General features: G+C 44.2%; 1 protein-coding gene across 8 annotated transcripts in view; it reads left to right on the forward strand.

Annotated features, from left to right (window-relative positions):
- nrg1 (neuregulin 1) overlaps nucleotides 1–19,560 on the forward strand; it is a 78,646-nt gene that overhangs the window by 58,043 nt on the left and 1,043 nt on the right. For 2 of the 8 annotated variants that reach the window (XM_035391688.1, XM_035391683.1), the window contains 7 exons: nucleotides 3,070–3,208; nucleotides 9,335–9,393; nucleotides 13,989–14,012; nucleotides 15,853–15,955; nucleotides 16,246–16,372; nucleotides 16,941–17,071; nucleotides 18,138–18,344. In XM_035391688.1, the coding sequence (XP_035247579.1) occupies nucleotides 3,070–3,208; nucleotides 9,335–9,393; nucleotides 13,989–14,012; nucleotides 15,853–15,955; nucleotides 16,246–16,372; nucleotides 16,941–17,071; nucleotides 18,138–18,344 (790 nt within the window). Of the gene's footprint in view, nucleotides 1–1,939; nucleotides 2,079–3,069; nucleotides 3,209–8,650; nucleotides 8,722–9,334; nucleotides 9,394–13,988; nucleotides 14,013–15,852; nucleotides 15,956–16,245; nucleotides 16,373–16,940; nucleotides 17,072–18,137; nucleotides 18,345–19,560 lie in introns of those variants that run through there. The other 6 variants (XM_035391689.1, XM_035391685.1, XM_035391690.1 and 3 more) reach the window with 5 other exon arrangements.

Consider the following 19,560-nt stretch of genomic DNA (forward strand, 5'->3'; position numbering starts at 1 on the left):
GGGGGGGGGGAAGCTCAGCTCAGCTCTACTGCATTGAAACTAAAAACCCAATGTCCTAAAAACAAAAACCTCACAGTCTTTTTTTGGCCTTGACCGGAAAAAAATAATCACTTTTTGTATTTTTATTTTATTATTATTATTTTTTGGGCTTTGAATTGCATCTGCTCAAGTGTTTTTTCTGTTTAGCAGATGATCGGTTTAATGATTGAGAGAACACAGTATACTTTTCTATGTATTGTACACGCTGTACATATTATTATATATACAAATATTATCTCAAGTGCATCAGAAAGATGTCATTCATGCACCATGCGATGGCTGCATTTGTGGATCTATATAAATAGATTTATATTGAACCTATAACAGCAACATTAATATTAACCACAAGATTCTAAATTCTGACATTCTGAATGGGCCAGACAGAGATCTGAAATCTGATGTTTTCTTGCACAGTCAGGAATTACCCATATCTAATGATACCCACCTTATCTAGTCTGTTACTATGAATGGTTTTGAGTCTGGCATGTGTATCTGTGAGGGTACTGAAGCATATGGAGTGAATGGTGTTTGGAAACAGCTGTGGACACTTTGAAAATGGTTTACCCATCAGGTTTTTTCAGGCGTTGTGCCCATTAGTCCTGAAATGCTCTGACTCTCCACTCCTCGCACCCTTCAAGCCCCAGAGCTGGGCTTTGTGATGAAATGACTTCGTCTGAGCCGAGAAGGACCTAATAGGCAACACCATCTGCCGGGTTCAGTTGCATCCTCTCATTAAAATGGTTCCTTCATTCACACCAAGCCATGAATGAACACCAGTTGTGGGTTTTGTTCTTTTTGTTATAATTTGAAATATTGGTTTTTGCAGAAATTCTCTCACACACACACATGCACACAAAATGCAACTTGCCAAACTGAACTGTTTGAATGATGGCACTCGTCTTTTTGCCCGGTTTTAAGAACGCTCTCAGGTCCTGACGTGACGTATGCTCTGTGTTCTTTTTTTGCTCTGCAGATATTAAGGGGCAGAGCAAATAATCCGATTTGGAAAACAAAAGCAATCTATTATGCTGTCAATTACCATGACAATTCCCGTTGTGTTTGAGAGCAATGGTTCGAGCACAGGAGACGGAATTGCGTTCAGCCGAAAACCAAATGCGTCACGTCACGGAGGCTACCTGATGGGGTCTCTGACCTATGAAATCATTGCATAATTCAAACAATAATCCGTAAGTTAAATCAATTGTCTGTCACAGGGGAGACAGTCCTGGTCTGTCCACAAAGCATGCTCTAACTGTGCCTCCCCTGGTCCTTGAGTTCATCCGTGTTCTGGTCAGGCTTTTATACGATTGCAAATGGAGCACGGACGACGAAGGCCTCCGTGCTGATCTGGGAGAGTCGGGTTTATGGGGTTTTATTTAATAGCGAGGAAAAGATGGACGGCAGCGCTCGCCTCTTCCTGGCAAAATTAGCTTCGGTAAAGTACATCGTTAATAAGACAATTAGTATGTGTAATCACAGCCGGCCCGCTCTCGCGGTTGTTGGAGAGAGCCGCAGCAGGGGTTTGGGACGGCTGTATTGATTAGTCGGCACACATTTTTTCCGCACTCATATCCAGGCCCTTAATCAGCCTGTGTCTAATGGGAATGTGGAGAGGACGTGGGGTTTTTTTTTGCACCAAAGATTCGTGCTTTTTTGTCACGCGCACAATCTTCCCCTGACAGGTGGGCTTGATTGCTCTCTGCATACGTTTCCCCGATATGACGAAATTGCTCTCTCGGTCGCACTTCCAAACCGTGACGTCTTCCCTCCTGCAGCTGCATTTCCGATGCGTAACGCCTCTAACGCTAGGCGTGACGTCTGGGGGGGGGGGGGGAGTTAGGAAAACTGCTTATTTAAAATGTTTATGAGCTTCCTCACTGCAGACTCGGGTAGACAGGTATTGAGGAGGAAGGCATTGGACTCAGTCAAAGTACTAAGAGCAAGGGGTGTCCATCCTTCGGGAAAACCAGTCTCTGTTTCGATGGGCAGGAGAAGGGAAATGCATCTGCAGGAATCCAGACAGTCCAGGAACCTTACAGGTGAGCGACTGGGCAGGGCTAAATGGCTTCGGCTTTAGCATTGACCAGAGGAACCGTGAACCTTTCTTTGCATTTTCTACAAAATTATTTAAAAACATTTTTGTTGCTAAGAGGTAGTGCTAATAGGTTTTTATTATCTCACATTGCTGCTCCTTATACATCCTGTGTATGGAGAAGGAGAAAGAGTGTATACTTCGTGTTATAGCTGTCTCATAGTGAGTCATGCTTTTTTGTGCACTTATTTTGGTAAGTGAAATATTTTTCGCTGCCATAATTGCTCCGCAATCGCTCCTCATGTTTTTATCTATTTGTTTAGAAAAATGTTCTCTTCTACTATAGCGATATTTGAATTGATATGTGGATTTTCAGACTGAAGAACTTGAATATGTACCGTTCATGAATAAGTATTCATTGTGTCATTGTTTTTTTTTTATTTTTTATGAGGTGATAGTACGGAGTAAGTTTATTTAATTTCAAAAGCATATATTGAACTGTGTTCCCAGTCTAACACTGTATTCGTCACTCGGTTATCACAGCAAGAATTAATTGTCTACATTATATACATTTAATCCAAGGATATATTTAGCGTCAGATTCTGCATTTAAGGGGAAAAAACTCAAGGCATGTTTAGGTGACATTGCAGATATTATTCATCATCAATACTGCTTCCTGCTGATACAAGAGATATTTAGTTTCTTTTTTTTAAGGACTAGGCTCAAGGTGGCTTATTTTTTATATTTTCTGTTGGCACTGAGTTGAGTTATTGAGTTATTGTCTTTATCGGCGGATGTGGCAATGCCCTATTTGGTTTTTGCAATTCTGGAAATTCTTTGAGGGTGATTTTCCAGGGATTGTTTCCAGGGCCCGGCTGGTTGGAGTGGCTCCTGTCAGTCGATGCTGGTCTGTCCCCTGATGCTGAAAAGTCTGCTGTCTTCCTGGATGCGCTCAGTGAGACTGCGGTATATGAACTCTCCCTTGTCTTTTCTTGCAGCGGCCACCAGCACCACTCCCTCTGTGAAGACCTCCAGCCATGTGATGCCATGCAGTGAGCGAGAGAAAAACTACTGTGTGAACGGAGGAGAGTGCTTCACCCTGGAAATCAAACCAGGAGAACTGAAGAACCTCTGCAGGTAGGACAAAGTTTCACCAAGCACACACCCACCCACACACACACACACACAGTTTTTGTAATGTTCTTTAATGTTACCATTGGTCAGTAGTCCTGGACATGTATTCAGTTATGCAGAAAAGCCAGCTGTACAGATTCTGGACTCCAGTCATTTCATTTCAAAGCCCTGATCAGCTGTGCTGAACTTTGATCTGACTTAAAGTTGAAGGTTGTCCTGACTGGGTGTCACACCACAAAGAAGGAACAAAACTCCACCCAGGAATTATATTTTTTACACTCCCCCATCATGACTCATTGCAATGAATATATAGTTATTCACACACAAATCCATGTTGGATAAAAGCTATATCACTTGAATAACCTCAATTTCAGTCAGGCAGACTGGCAGTAATTGAATTTGAAACCATGGCATGTTAAAACTTCAAAACTAAACAAATCTAAAGGAATGATTCCCAACTGAGGTAAAATCAGTTGAGCTGAGGGGAGTTTTGGATCCTTCAGTAGAGCTGTGTGTGGCAGACATGATTTTCCGCGTTCAGATACATCCCTGTACATGCTAGTTCCAGCATTGACAGCTGCCAAGTTGGAAGCATATGTGCAGGTGACGCAGCCAAAGTAATTAATTGGCTGGTTAATGTGAATGCTTGTGTTATGGGCTTAACTTTCACTCATAATCTGAATATTATCCATTGCATAACTTGTACTTTTTGTTATGCAATACTGAAGCATTGACATATAATTTTAAATGTAAATGTCCAGTGAAAAAAAATTACACAAAACCTTATTATGTTAGTATGTGAATATGATGCCGTTTGTTTTTTATTTAGTTTATTAATGCATTCTTCATGAAGGTCATACATTGTTACTCTTTACTGATTTAAACTGTTTACAACTGTCATTATGGAATGGTTTGTGTCTGCATGCAAAGTATTTTATGTGAAAAAGATCATTTCCAGTCTAATCCTACTTGGGTGCAAACTTATTTTGTCTGAAAGTCGGAAACTGCATAGACGATTGGGTTTCAAGGTGATCGTGTGTCGGCCTAATGTTTTTTCGGTTATACAACCGGGAACGCTGTGTACAAAACACTGTCATGGCGAAACGTTCTGTGGCAGGCTCTGATGAATGTTTGCGTGTGATGATAATGCCTCTGCATCGAGGGGGGCGGAGGCGGGTGGAGACTGAGACTGAGACGGCGACGGAGAGAGCGGAACAGGTGGAAATCCCCTCTCCGCAGTCCCGTGGGGAACGTGCATTATTAATGCCCTGCGTTCTCCCCTCCTCGGTGACTGCGCCACCGCACCGCTGCGCTGCTCTGTGGTCCGTAGTGAACGCTCGCCCTGTCGGACGGGCAGCTCTTAGGTTTACGAAGCGGCTCTTCCCCGTTCCCTCCCTGCGAACCCGCGAGCGAGCAGCTCGCTGACACGGTGCGCGTTCTCCCCTCCCATTCCCCGCGTGTAATACACTGCGCATACTTCAAAGTGTAAAGTAATGCGCTTATTATTTCAAGCTAAATTAACCCCTCCATTTTTGTCAGCCTGGAATTGTGGTGTTCGCCAGCAGAGCTGATTAATCATTTTTATGGGAAGGGGGGGGTGAGGGTGAGTTAACTTTGCCGCTGGGGAGGGTGAACCGTAATCCGAGGAATGTAAATCTAACGAGCTGACGACGTGCCGGCCTGGACGGGGTTAATGTCCTTCTCCGCTGCTGAAAGACAGCTTCCCCTGGCTCAGCTCCTAGGAGACCGGCAGCCTTGGAGATGCAGGGAACCTTTTTCCGGAATTGAGCACCTACTTAAACAAATGAGCAGCTCCTTCCAGCTCGCCGGGTTCCTTCGCTGTAAGCAGCAAACAAGCCAGCCATATGCCGCACATGCCGTAATGAGAGTTTGAAAAGCACAAAGTTTGCCGGCATCGGTGCCTTTCCTTGTTTTGGTTTTCTTTTGTCACTCTTGGTTTGTTGGAAGTAAATAAAACATTCATAGGGTAAAACAATACATACAGTATTAGGTGAAATCTTTCCGTAATTTGGGGTTGGCAAAATGTGCCTGTGAAGTCACGGCTGTGCGGTCTGCACCTGCACAAGGGCGGGCGCATCTAAAACATGCGTGCTGCAATCCATCAGCCACAGTGCAGCGGTTAGCATCCATGCTACAGTCTACAGGCCACCACAAGAGAGCTAGCTTAGTCTAGAGGAGAATCTCTCGTCTCTGACAACTGGTCAATTTGGGGGAGCTAACGCAGCAGTAACCCAAGGAACCCTGGACTCAGACACACCCTACTCCTGGCAGAATGAAGCCAGGTGTGTACCAGCACTGCACACAAAGCCCAAGAACAAACCTGCTAAGCTAAAGGCTCCTGCCGGAATTCTTAGTGATTGCCATAACTCAGGGGGGAAAAAAATCCTGCTTCTGAATGAATGACTCCTTTGAGGAAAATTGAAGTTAAGTGAACTAAAGTGATATTTAAATAAAGTGATGAATGAGAGTGTGCACAACCAGAGCAACAATTCTCTCCTTTCTGAGAGAAAAGAAACCCACAGCATTAATCTTCGGTCACCAGCAATGCATCAGGCAAACCTGCTGCAGTGGGCAAAATTGTCATGCATATTTCATATTATCCAGAGTTTACACTGGGAAAAAATAGCAGCAGACCTACATGATTAAATTCCATTACAACAATGTCCTTCATCTTATACATTTACATAGTGTTGAATATGCGAAAAGGCTGTGCTTTTGTTTTTACTCCCAAGAGCAAGAACATAACTATACAATGTCTTATTTGTTAATGATGAAAAATAAAAATGAAGGCATTGGAGTGCCCCCCCCCCCCCCTCCCTTTCCCTGGCCTGTGCCTAAGTCTCCCGCTTTCAAGACATCCAGAGAAAGAAGATCTTAAAGGGGCGCTTCGTACGACCTTAACGGCCGAGAGGAATGCTTCATACGGGGTGGAGCAGAGGCTCGACTGGGGCTTACGCTCGGGAGGGTTGTAGCGCACCCCTGTTTCTCTCCTTGCGCTTTCGAGCCGCTGTAGCAATGCGCCACTGCGGGGCCGTCCCGCGCGCTCTCATCGCCGAAGCGCTCCACGCGGGAATCGACATCGGCAGGGATGCACTTTGGCTTCCGTCCATCCGACGCATAAGAGGGATGGACTCTGGCGGTCCACAGAGGGATTGAGTTTCCCCTTTAATTCTTCAGTGACTAAGCAGAAAAAAGCTGCTGTCTCCAAGGGCATTGTTGCCTTTTCATGAGCAGCGCCGGTTTTCGGGAAGGGCTGTGTGCGTCTGCTGTATACGCAGTAAAACAAAACCACCCGGTATAGATTGGGAGCAATGTACTCTATTTTTTTATCTTTGGAAACGATGATCTGGGAGAGGGTTTTAGAGGTCAGGACCTTAATTTTCAGACCCAGTCTCTCTAAATGGATGGAGAAAAGGTAACCAGTGTTTTAGCACACACATACACATGCTGTAATTTAACTATGAGATATTGTATCCATTTTCAGGTTGGGTGAGTTGGGGAGATAGCTTTTCCAGTTCATGGCAAATGGCTATACTCTCTTTATCTTTTAAAAATAATTGGAGCGCAATGCTGGTGCAGAAATGTAGGATTTAGTGCACACAAGGCCTGGCCAGACTTTAATTTTAACTGAGCATGTATTGCTTGTAAAGCAAACAATCCACGGAAAATAAGTCTCCCTGAGCTGTCTGGTCAGTAAACCAGCATCTCTATCTTCACTCTCTCCAAAATCCTAAAAATAGCTCGGAGCCCGTCCTCTGGTGATGATCTCTCTGGGAATTTGGATTACAGTCTGACATCAGAACTGGTGTAAGAGAGTGTGATTGAAAAGGCAGCAGCACAGCACAGCACAGCACAGCCCAGCATCACTGAGTTTCCTCTGTCACTTGCTCTCTTACACTCGTTTCTTATTCCATCTCTTTAATTTGCTCTCTCCTCATCCCTCATCCTGCCTCTGCCTCTCTTCTCTCTCTCTCCCTCACTCATCCCTCTCTCTCAATCTGTCTGTTTTTTTTTACTGTCTTTCTCTCTCATCCCTCTCTCTCCTCTCTCTCCCTCTGGATCAGTCAGCTGTGTTTGCCTGCTGGTGAGATATCTGTGCGCACCACAGCTGGAGCAGGATGGACCCCCCCCCCCACTCTACGAGTGCTTTAGCCGTACTCTGTCACCAGGCTCCATATGGCCTGTGGATAGCTCAGGATTGGAGCAGGGCAGTCTGGGGCCTTGTGCCCTTAATGTGTTCTTTATTACCGAGAGATCTTGTGTAATCTTAAAGCCACTTCGGACAGTTGCTGAGAACAGTGTTAAAGAAAGTCCCAATAGCGATGGCCGCCTGCATGGTTATTGTAATGCGGATGGTCAATAGTCTGTCTCCTGTGGAGCTGGGAGCTGTGAACCTGCCAAATGGGTTTATATAAGGAAAGCCAGCCCGTGAGCCCTCAGCCCTGACTCCTCATTGTGCTCCACACAGCAGGGCCCCCTCCGCTGTGCCGCAAGTCTCAGGTAGGCCTTTGAGAGAAGAGAGTGATTTACTGGCCAGACATCACAAGGCATTAAAAGGGTGGCTGAGCTTCGGTGGAGAATAAAAGCGGTTCGGTCTGCACTGCGGCAAACATTTACGGGAATAGGCAAGCAACAGCGGCAACAAAAGTTAAAAAAAAACAAACAAAAAAAACTATGAATGACATAAAAGCTCAATAGAGATCTTTGATGTGTTTGCACGGCCGTCGATATTTCTGTTTATCGGCTGGCGGAGCCCGGGGAGGCTTTGAGAGACCCCGCTGGAGTTTACCATCGCTGCGCCGACGCGTCAATCCACCCTCGCGCGCGCGGAAAGGGCAGGGCTGCAATTAACCAGCCAAACAGACCGACCGCAGAGGAAGCGGAACGCAGGCCACCGTGGCGATAATGAAGGCCATCGATAACCTACACAGAACAGATTACGTGCTGCGGCGGTGGTGGGGAGGGGGGTGGTTCAGTCGGTGCATGTCGACAAAACTTTTCAGTTAATGGAGGTTGTGCTTTTGGTCTAGCCTGGGTCTTAGTGTAATGTTTTCAAAGCCTGGTTCTATAAGTGGACCCTGACATCCTTGCGTCCTCTGACTTATCAAATGTATAGCACTCTCTCTATTACGTTACAGGCATTTTGCAGACTCTCTTACCCAGAGCGACTTGCACAACTTCTTTTTTTTTTAACATAGCAATGAAGCAATGCAGGTTGAGTACCCTACGGTACAACAGCAGTATCCAACTCAGGAATCAAACCTGTGACCTTTAGGTTACAAGCTCTCTTTACCCATTATCCTACACCGTCGCGGTCTCCAGTACCAACACGACTGTGGTGTTTCATCTTGCATCGTTTTGAGTGTCTTGTGTAACTGTCTTTGTTGTCAGTCTTCTGCATCTTATTCCATTTTTGCCCCTCAGGTGCAAAGAGGATTACTTTGGGGATCGATGCCAAGACCTTGTGCCCAGCCGTAAAGTCATAAACATGAAACGTATGTGCATTTGCTGAACCAAACCCGCACGTGTCATCTCTGGTGTTTAATCCCTCTTCCAGAAAGTTCCAATCACTGTCCCCAGACACCCAGGCCTGGTCCCTCCCCACACTCTGCTCTGGTCTGGTGTGTGTGGAGGGTGTTGGAAGGGGGCTGTCTGATAGAATTAATCAGCACACACGCTCTTAATTTTGATTGGATGACCAAACTTGATTGGATGACACACACCCTCGTGTGCTGTTGCCTGATCCTATAATTGGGGAAAAAAAGGGTGAAGAGAGATTGATGATCACACAAAGGTTGCCGCATGGTATGCAGCTCGGGCCTTGTCCATTTAATCTCCCTAAATCACTTCCGTTATTCCACTCTAAAAAACGAGCTTGGATTAAACACTCTGATGCTGACATTCAAAGGCATTTAATTAAGGCATTGATTGGGACTTCATTCAAGTAAGTATGTTTTAACGGTCACGGGGAGCGTGATGTTTGTAAGACAGTCTTGTTCCTCGACAGTGTGACAACACCAGCGGTGCACGTGTGTCCTTCACAGCTCTGGTATGAACTCACTTCTTCTCTCTTCTCTCTTCTCTCCTGAATTTTTTGTTTCCACTCAGGTGCCCAAATGAATTTACTGGTGATCGCTGCCAAAACTACGTAATGGCCAGCTTTTACAGTACGTCTGTTTCCTCTTCCTGTCTGTGCTTGAATCGAAGCATGCTCGGTTGACGCTTCTTCCTGTTGCTTCATTTTCTTCTCAGACGTTAGGCGGATGAGGTTATTTTTTTTTTTGCGTTTTTGTAATTATGTTGTGTTGTATGTCGTTCCTCCATACCTGCTCCTCGCATGTTCAGAGTTTTTTGCCTTGATGCTTAAGTTCAGTTAGATGCGTTAGGCAACATGAACCGTAGGGGAATATAGAATATGTCCTTAAAGGTCGGGTGGGGGAAACATGCCACATTATGAATGCTAATAACATGGGTGCTACCGTTTTAGCCATTTGGCAATTTCACAAATGGATCGATGATAAAGTAGATTACGTACACGGTGGAATACAGAGCGTGACACCTGACAGGGCAGGGAAGAATTACTGTTCTGTTGGTGTCTCTTTAACACCACCAGCCTCTCCACCCCCGCTCTCACCCCGCACTCAGACCAATAACTCATTTGAGAGGCCCGAGTCATTGCAAATTATTGGAGGCGCTGTAAAGACCTGAGCAGGCCTATTACACGCTGGCTGCTCTAATGTCACTGAGTGTGGCCAAGGCCCAGATGAATGGCAGCTGAGCTCCTGTGCGCTCCATCACCATGACGCGCTTACAGTAACCTTGCCGCCCGGTTGCCTCGGTTCCCCATCGGCCAATCGGCACACGAGTAGAAACACCGTTTTCATTAAGAAAATGAAGGAAATGAAGGGGGGGGGGGGGGGGTGAGGAAGCAGGGACCGTAATTGCAACTGTGTAAGCTTCAAACCGAGGAAACTGCGTTGCTTAGTTTGTCCTGGTGACGTCCATATTCAAAATGGCTGATTAAAAAAAAAAAACGCTGTCCCTCGTGGATGGCCCCGCCCTGCTTCAGTGCTGCCGGGCGCAGGCTAGCGCGGCTCGGGGATGGAGCTGAGCCAGCGGAGTAACAGGAGACCGCCACGCTGGCGGGGCGAGATGCTGAGGCAGAGCCGCGCGGACGGGGGGGGGGGAAAGGACAGCGGCTGTGTCCTTGGTAATCAGGGAGCCATACATCATGGCGGGGGGGGGGGGGGGGGGGGCAGGGCCACCGGGACATCAATACCTTAATGCCTCGGGTTCCTGTTGCCAGAGACACAACAGGTCCCCCCGGCCGCGGGCACGCGGACCGGGTCGTAGAGGACGCCCGTAAAGACTGCCGCATCGGTGCGTCAGCATGCGCTGGGTCTGCGCTGAGAGAGCACGTCTGTGCCCCCTGCCTCTCTCCCCAAAATGAGCGCCCTGGCTTAGCCACGGCTTATGGGTCAAGAAGAAGCAGGGCCCTCGATTAAGGCCCTCGATTAAGGCGATCACACCCATTACCCCCAGTCCCCCCTGACGCTTTGCCACTCCCCAAGCCACCAATACTGTAGATTTTGTTGGGGGTGGGGGTGGGGGTGGGGGGGCACAGTGAACTCCTCCCGAGTGCCCGCCGTGACTGATTACATGTCCGTTTCATCGACACATTGTGTGGGAAATTGACTGGCACCAGCATGCCCAGCGGCTGAGATGGATTTCCCCAGCACGCGGCGCCTGACCTTCCCTCACAGCGAGCGAGCGAGCGAGCGGGCGGGCGGGCGGGCTGTTAGATGGCCATTTGCTCAGGATTATGGGCTCTGTCAAAAGACAAACAAGTCAATGGCATTCAGGCACAGAAGCCTGAGGTGGACCTGGAAAAAACTAAAACTTAATGTCAACAATTCAAAAATCTCTTTGGAAATATACTGCATGGAGATGCAAAGTGTATCATGTGACTAGGGTAAAACTTTGGGCAGCCGTGCAATTTTCTCGGTTATTTATTCTAATCGCTGCAGTAACTACTTGTATGTGCCGCAGAGAAAGTGACCATTTAAAAGCCCTCTAAATTGTTTCCGTAATAGAAACAAAGGCATCTATTATTTAAGCCAAGTCCATTTTCAGCAGATTTGGCAGATAAAACAAAGCTTCTTGTGGCACAGGTACTTAGAGGCTGAATTGTTGGATAGTGGTCCATAGGGCAGACCTGACAGGAAAGGGCATTTCCACTCTGTCAACTTTCAGAGTTTCTTTGCGTTTCTTTCTTGTTTTCAACTCGCTGTTGATATTTTGGTTGGAAAGGCAGTAGTTAAAATGATGTGACTCGCTTTAAGGTTATTTGCTGCAGTGAACTGACATATTTAAACGTTACGTCTGAGGCAATTAAGTATTCCATGGCATCTCAGTGCTCTTAAATTCTAAATAGAACAAAAACAGGTTCACCTGTGAATTTTATAACTTGAATGACCATTTACCTATTTTTTTATTTAATGCTACGTTAGTGTTTGGTTTGATCTTTCTTAAATGATCATTCCTTTTTTATATAATCATATATGAATCACATATTTAATAAGCATGCTACAAATTACCGTCAGTGCTGCAAAAGTCTGCGTTGCCACATGTTTCTAATTTAGCGGGTTACTTACTAAGCCTGGTTATGTAAATGAGCACAGCAGCAGAGAGTTCATTTAAATGCACTGCTTGCTGGTGTTTAAGATGCGTCTTGCGGATGGCTGGAAAGCATCATTATTGTACTGCTCCATCTCTGGTGAAGTCGGGTTTTGGACAGGTGTCAGGATCCATGGGTGGGGGGGGGAGGCAAATGCCCTGGATAGACACTGTCACCTTTAATGTTAACATGTCTGATTAGTAAAAACTTTGTAACATAGATTTCATATTTCAAGTTGTCTACTTCCGTACACAATAGCCAGTCATCCTCAGAGTTACCATCTCTCAACATCTTATAACAGGCAACTGTTCCTAAAGATGAAGGAGTCCGTGTGTTAAAAAGATTTTAAAAGATTCTCTCCTTTCGCAAATCTAGGTCATTGACTTAATGTAAAACCATTGTAAAATTCCCAGGTAAATCTGTATGTGTGTGTAGTTTGTGTTATCAGCAGGCTGTATTTTTTCCCAGTGATGTGTTGTCTGTGATTTGTGGCCGGTCTTATTGACCCCACTGCAGCCACCATCAACCTTCAAGTTATAATGTAGGAGAGATAATTGAGTGCTTTGTTTTAAGAAAGTAAATAAAATCCTCATCCTGTCGCACCAGACAGTGAGGTTTCTGGCTTATCGGAAAATTGACGTTAAGGTTTAGAGGGATAAGACTGTTTTAGAATCAGTCTGAGAACCCAGATTACATTAAATTTTCTTTCGCGCAATGACAAGGTAACTCAAGGACAGGCATGCAATTATAGTGGTAATATATGTAGATATGTTAGCATTTTGTCAATAGCTGCAGTAGACCTTATTTGTATTAAAATATTGGTAAGCACAGCACGTGAAGGCTACTGTAAAATCGAGTGAAGTGATCTATATTTTACAGAACTCACGAGTTCCTGAACCACATATATTGTATACAGTAGCTGCTATGACACCACCTCGCCCCCCTCCCTATAGTTTTACAATTGATTCAAAAAATCCAGTTGAGTGGTAGATGTTAAAAACCTATGTCAATTCTGCATGGTGCAGAGCCCGGGCATTTGCATTCTAGCCCTGGGTCACCCTCATTTACAGTTACACCAGACCAGCGGGGCCCGATGTCATGTTCTGCCCACTCAATAAAAGGCCCATGACCTTCACCGGCGTGCCGGGGATTGCAGATGAAAGTATTATTTATGAACGGGCGACCGCAGCTAAAATCGACAAACATCTGCTGAATATTGAAAGCTAGTTTTATTCGTTTTTAAGTGCGGAGGGAAAGTCTAAGGAGGGAAATGGTACCAAGGCAATAGCATGCGATATGAAAAAAACATAGTTGTGTATGTGTTTGTTTTCAAATGTGTATAACAGGCATGGCTGTTTGGTACGCGTAACCGGAAATGAGAAGTCTGTGAAGGATATAAAGGAAGTCGTTTGTGTTGAGAATGAGTAACGCATGACCCTCACAGCATGCTTACCTGAGTAACTGAGAAATAACCAGATATTACTGTACATCCTGCTTCTAACTGTTGAAGTACTAAAAGTCATTTTGCGTCTCAAAATTTGATGTTTTAAAAACGCCGGGATGTTTGCATGGGCATGCCATGGATTTTGACTAGCCAGAATAAATGTGAATTCATCTTTAATGAATCCAGTCTCTGCCATTTGGCTTTATTTACTTACTGCACTGAATAGTTCAAAAGTCTTACAATACCTTTCTGATAGGCTCTGGAAATGCATATGGTATAGACCAGTTGGCATAATTTCATGTAAATTTCATCTGCCACTGTGCAAGACAAACAGTGCACGAAGTCTTTACATTTTCATGTAGTGTTTTCAAGTGTGGGATTATATTAGTGTATGGTAGCACTTGGGCTCTAAAAGTGGTTTGCCTTATTGGTAATCTCTAGTGCAGCATTGCTATCGAGAATAGGTAGTTGAATTCTGTTTGAACATGTTAGCACTGTTAAATTTTCCAAGTCAAATCTTCTGTGGAAACAGTGATTCAGTAATTTTATGTACATGTATTATTGATTATATCATGAATCTTGGGTACTACTTCACAAACTGTTCTTTTTTCTTTCTTTTTGTCAACTTTCTGCATTGGCAGAGCATCTTGGGATTGAATTTATGGGTATGGATCGTTCATTCCTCCTAGATTTCAGATGTAGAACTCTTAGAAGCTTGAGCCTGTCTTCCTTTTCTCCAGTCAGTCTCCTTGCTAATGAAGGGATCATACAGCCATAACATACATCTTAAAACTGTGTAATGACTGCCAAGCTTGTCTTTGCCTGTCTCATCCTCTCTCACGCTCGCTCATGCCAATTCTTTTAAAAGAAGACACGTTTAAAAAAAGAGGCCTCCTCCCTGAGGAGCCCAGCTGCTTATTTCAGCTGGCCCTCAGAGGCGGCTGACTTTCCTCATCACACTGCTAGCTACAGGTTAGCCGCTAAAGGGGCGGAGCCGCACGGTCACTGCTGGACCGGCCCGTTAACGGCGGCACGCGTCAGACAAGGACCGTTAAAATGAGTCTTTGCCCCCCCCCCCCCCCCCCCCCATTTTCTTTCTTCTTTTTTTTGAACAAAACGTTCCCAAAGCAAAAAAAAAAAAAAAACTGATGAAATTGTGAGGTCTTCGGAACGTACGTTCACACCATTCGAACCCTCCCCTTCACGGGATCTGACGCTGCCGCTCATAGTCGATATGACTGCGTGTCTAGAGAGGCTTCAGTGGTTATGCTGTATGGACCCATCCCTTCAGGCTTTGCTTTCGTCCCTTCCCCCATGCATCTGCCCTCCTCATCCTCTTCCTCCTCCCTCTTTGTCATCTAGTCCGCCGCATGCTGTGCCAGATGTGCAGGTGATCCCTCCCATCCAATAAACCTGAACACTTCTTTTTTTCTCTGTCCCTCCCCCTTTTCTCTACTTTCTTCCAAGTCTTCTGACAGTGTCCCTTGTTTTGTTGCCGGTGGTCCATGTTCCTTAATTTTTTTCTCCATTTCCTCCATTTCTGTACAGTTGCAGCAGTTGTTATGTGTGTATTTCTTTAAGATGACATCAGCTTCCTGTAAACAGTTAATTAATGATGTTTTAATTTTAGAATTTTGTTGATAGCAGAGCTTGCTCACAGGAAATGTACAGGCCTATTGATATAATAAGGAGGGAGACCTCTTCAATTAACTCTTAAAAAAAGAGAAAATAACAGCCATGGGCACCATAAGGTTCATTATAATGAATTAATTTATGTGCAGTTAATTGGACGTTAATTTCCAATTCCTGACCTGGTTGGTGCCTCAGTCCATTTCCAATTTTTTTCATCAGATGACCTTTAAACAGCAATGTTACTAGGACAGTTTTGATTACAAATCCTGTGAACAAGTCTGCAGTATAGTTTGCAACACATTAACTTGCTACGTGTACTTTGAATAGTTTGATTGAAGTACAGATCTGTATAGTCATATTCTTTAGAGGAGTTTACTGTTTGAAAATAAATTACAGCACATGTAATTTATGGAATTAATATTATGTGGACATATGGTTGAAACCTACCTTGCCAACTAACATGTCTTCACATAACATCTGTACAAAGTGCTTTCTCAGCACACTTCTGTGGCGAGATATATAAAAATGAAAAGTTTGAAAATTATTATTATTATTATTTTACTTTTAAGCAATACACAGATATTCAGAGGTTCAGAACACACAGAGCATCCTCTTTGCCTGTATAGTTTAACATGATAGTTATAATATATAATTTCTATGAATATTGATTTACACATGATCTGAAAATTTCAGTAACAAATTTCCACTAATTACATCTGTCATTTATTCCACTAATATGTTTTGATCCTTCTTCAACAAAATATGCTTTATTAAATTGTTGTTGCTGTGACCATTTTCTGTTGATTCTAACTGATGGGAGAAATGTAATATCTGTATTTTTGAAGTGTAAGATTCATTTGTCTTCTTTTCCAGAAGCAGAGGAGCTGTATCAGAAACGTGTGCTTACCATAACAGGAATCTGCATTGCTCTCCTGGTTGTTGGCATCATGTGTGTCGTCGCCTACTGCAAAACAAAGTAATTCATCTTTTCCTTTCGATCAGATTTATGTTGCAATTGTTTTCCCTGTTTAATGTTTGGAAGGATTATTTAAGCTTTGATTTATCCAGCTTTGACAAGCTGTTTCACTTTTTTGAGTGGCGGTGGTTTGTGCTTTTGTCACACACGTGTAAATTAATCTGCAGCTGACAAAACATCACTGCTGGAGTTGTTCGTTTAGTTTCTCGTTTAGTGCTTCCCTCTTGATGTTTGCGTCTCCTGTATCGAAGGGTCAGTGAGGTAACGGTAGCTGTCTTTGCTCCACTCAGAAAACAGAGGAAAAAACTTCACGATCGGCTGAGGCAGAGCCTGCGGACTGAACGCAACGCCATGGCAGCCATGGCCAACGGCCCACAGATGCCCCACCCTCCCTGTGAGGGCGTCCAGCTCGTCAATGTGAGTGTGCCCTCTGAGTCGCATTCAAAAGCTCCACGGCTCAGTCTCCAGCCCACCAGTTTGTCGCTCAGAAATGCTCTGTTGCTTTCGCCAGCAAGTTAGTACTTTTCTGCCTTGCCTCAGGGTATTGCCATAGTTTACAAACATAAAAACAACTTCTTTGAGGTGTCAGCAAACTCATAATTCCTGTCAGCTGTGGAATTCAAAGAAATTGAGAGGCCGTCGTGAGATTCTGGGAAATTGTTCAAAAAGAATGCTTTGCATATTCCATTTAGTGGTTTTGAGAGCACTGTCAATTGAAGTAAAGTCCTCCTGAGCTGCTGTTTGAAAATTGTAATGAAGCAAAAAGCACACAAAATCCGAAGGGTTGTAAAAACACAGTCCACAAGATTGGAAAACAATTGCCATTATCTTTGTGTGCATGCTCAGCAAAGAAATCCCTGAGAGAGGCGTTGGTTTGTTGAGCCGTTCTCTTGGGTTTGGACTCTGTGCTGTGACCCATGTCACACCATTCTCATACAACTGTATTTATCAATGTGACGGTTTATTTGTGTTCTGCCTACTGCAGCAATATGTGTCGAAAAACGCCGCCCCTGCCGAACATGTAATCGAGAAGGAAACTGAAACATCATTCTCTGCGAGCCAATACACTTCGTCAGCCCATCAATCTACAACAGTCACCCATACGTCAAGCCAGAGGTAACAGTTCACTTCGCAGGCTCCACAAAGGCCTTTGTTTTTTTATTATCGCTGCATTTTTAAAGGGCTGCTGTGCTGCCCACTCCATTGGAAATGCCGAGAGCTCCGATTTCTGTTGAGCAGTTACTTTAAAGGAGTGCATTCGTTCAACACTTTTAGAATGCAGTAACTGCCAGGAGGCATTGCTGTATGTTTATTATTATGATTATGATTATGATTATATTATTATTATTATTATTATTATTTTGTTGATTTAAAGGTCAGAAATTTCATACTGCTTTTCATCAGTTCCTGAAAGTCATGTTAATTTGCATACTGAGTGCAAAAAGCAGGTTTCTTTTACAAAATTATTAGGGGCAGGAGGGGCTTTCCCTGATGGCTTCAGTAAAATCATGAAAGATTTTGTAATGGAAGATATCGTGTCTTTCAAGAATGTAATATGAAGATAGTTTCCAGCGTATGTGTCCATGAAAACACCCTTTCTAATATTTGCCACTGAGCTTACAAAGGAAACAGTGCTAACTTCAACTGCAAATGACTCATAAGGCAAACAGTTTATTCCTTACTTGAGCAGCTGGGTGCTGAATTGATCCCTTTAAAAAAAAAAAAAAGAACTCACAGACTGTGTGTGGACATGAACAATTGATTCTTCAATACCGACTGAACAAGTGACTGAATTTTAGAATTTTTTAAAATCACTTGGGTATCTTGTTTATTCTGTTTTCCTAACATGAACCCCCAAATATAAAGCAAACGTGCAAAACAACATTAGTTTTCTAACGAATAGTCAGTTCAGCTGAGAGTACCTATGTAGGTAAGTAACCGTGGGCAACGGTAGCGGTACTATATTAAGGGTTCAGAACTCTTGAGGTTCAAATCCCCAGTTGCCTTTCTCTCTGTCTGCTTGTTCCTCTGTATCGCCAAGGGGCACGGTAATGAGTCGATATCAAAGCTGCATCATGGAGGCAGAGGTCTGTTTCCCTCCTTAGATTCGCCGCCCTTCTATTGTCTGCATTCTGTGTCCTTTTCCGTGTCAATAAATGCATCTTGGCTCCTCTTCTCCCAGTCGGGGAAACGGGCGGAGCGAGAGCCTGCTCTCCAACAGCCGCTCCCAACTGGTGATGTCATCGTCCGTGGAGAACAGCAAGCAAGCCACACCCTCAAGTCGCCGGGGGCGTCTGAACGCCACAGGGGGCGTGCGTGACGCGAACGCCTACCTGAAGAACCCCAGGGAGACGCCAGACTCTTACAAAGATTCCCCCTATAGCGAGAGGTACTGTTTGACCCTCACAGACTTCCGTAACAAAAACTCCTCCTCCTCTCAGAATGTTTGAGTCCTGTTCTAATGACATCACAGCACGCAGTTTGTCAGCGTGCTGTGTCATATAAGTGGTGCTGAAATGGTGCAATTATGTTTATTATAGTTGGCAATCAATAGTTTTTTCTCTTTTCATTTCAGTTTAATTAGATATGAAATCAGTGCCCTCTTCACAGTTAATTAAAACAGAGATGACGTTAAGATAGAGTACCTACTTTATGCATGTTTATCAAACGTGTCAATTCGCAAATGTTTTTTCACACAATTTAAGCTTATTTTAGTCCCTTGTTGTTGGGCTCCCAATAATTGTTGAAATACTTCCTTTTTCATTTTGCAAAAATTTAAATAACTAACACAAAACCATGAGATCCTTTGGAAATGCTTGTAAATACTGATATTTAGACTGAAGAAAAGCAAGCTGTTGCTGGAATTGGGAGACAGATTATTTATAAATACCAATAATGCAGAATTGAATGGACTTGCTGAAATTTGAGTTCCTACCTCTTTAGTTTTACTTAATGCAAAGAAAGTTTTCCCCTCAGTTTTAAGAAAAGAGAATTTCATTGAGTAGGTTTACGCTTCCATCCGCCCATATATTAGTGAATGTGGGGGAAGGAGGGGAAAATAATTTCCTCATTTTATTTCAGTTTGTAACTCCTGTCTTTATAGTGTTGTTCTGAGTTAAAGCTGAATTTGATTTGGTTTCCTGTTGCACACTTTCACATACTAGGTAAACATAGTGAGCACCAAGTGTGAATCAGCCCGATTTGTTTTGGGGTGTTTCTCACTTGAATTAGAATTTAAATAGACCCTCTATCACCTTTTGAAAGGTTTAACCTGACTGCGCGTTTATCTGTTTGTCCAGCTGAGCACTGTTTGTCCTCCATCTCTTTGTGGAATATGGCATGTGCCTCGGTGTGAAGGGACCAAACAGAAGACTGTGGCTATGGTAACCGTTTGTTAAGCCGTGTTGGGCCGGGGTGCACAGGTGTGGGCGTGCTTTTTCGTGTCAGCCGCTGACAGCACAGCAGGTAGCGCACCTGTCACTGGGAGCTGCCATCGCAGCCCCGCCCCGCCCCCACAGGCTGTGAGGATGAGGAACAGATCCTCCCATCTGTGCACATCTCTCAAACATCGGGCAGTCAGGGCACTGAAAAGTTAAATTTTTGCC

This window comes from Anguilla anguilla, chromosome 14 (genome assembly GCF_013347855.1).
Source record: "Anguilla anguilla isolate fAngAng1 chromosome 14, fAngAng1.pri, whole genome shotgun sequence".
Taxonomy (NCBI): domain Eukaryota; kingdom Metazoa; phylum Chordata; class Actinopteri; order Anguilliformes; family Anguillidae; genus Anguilla; species Anguilla anguilla.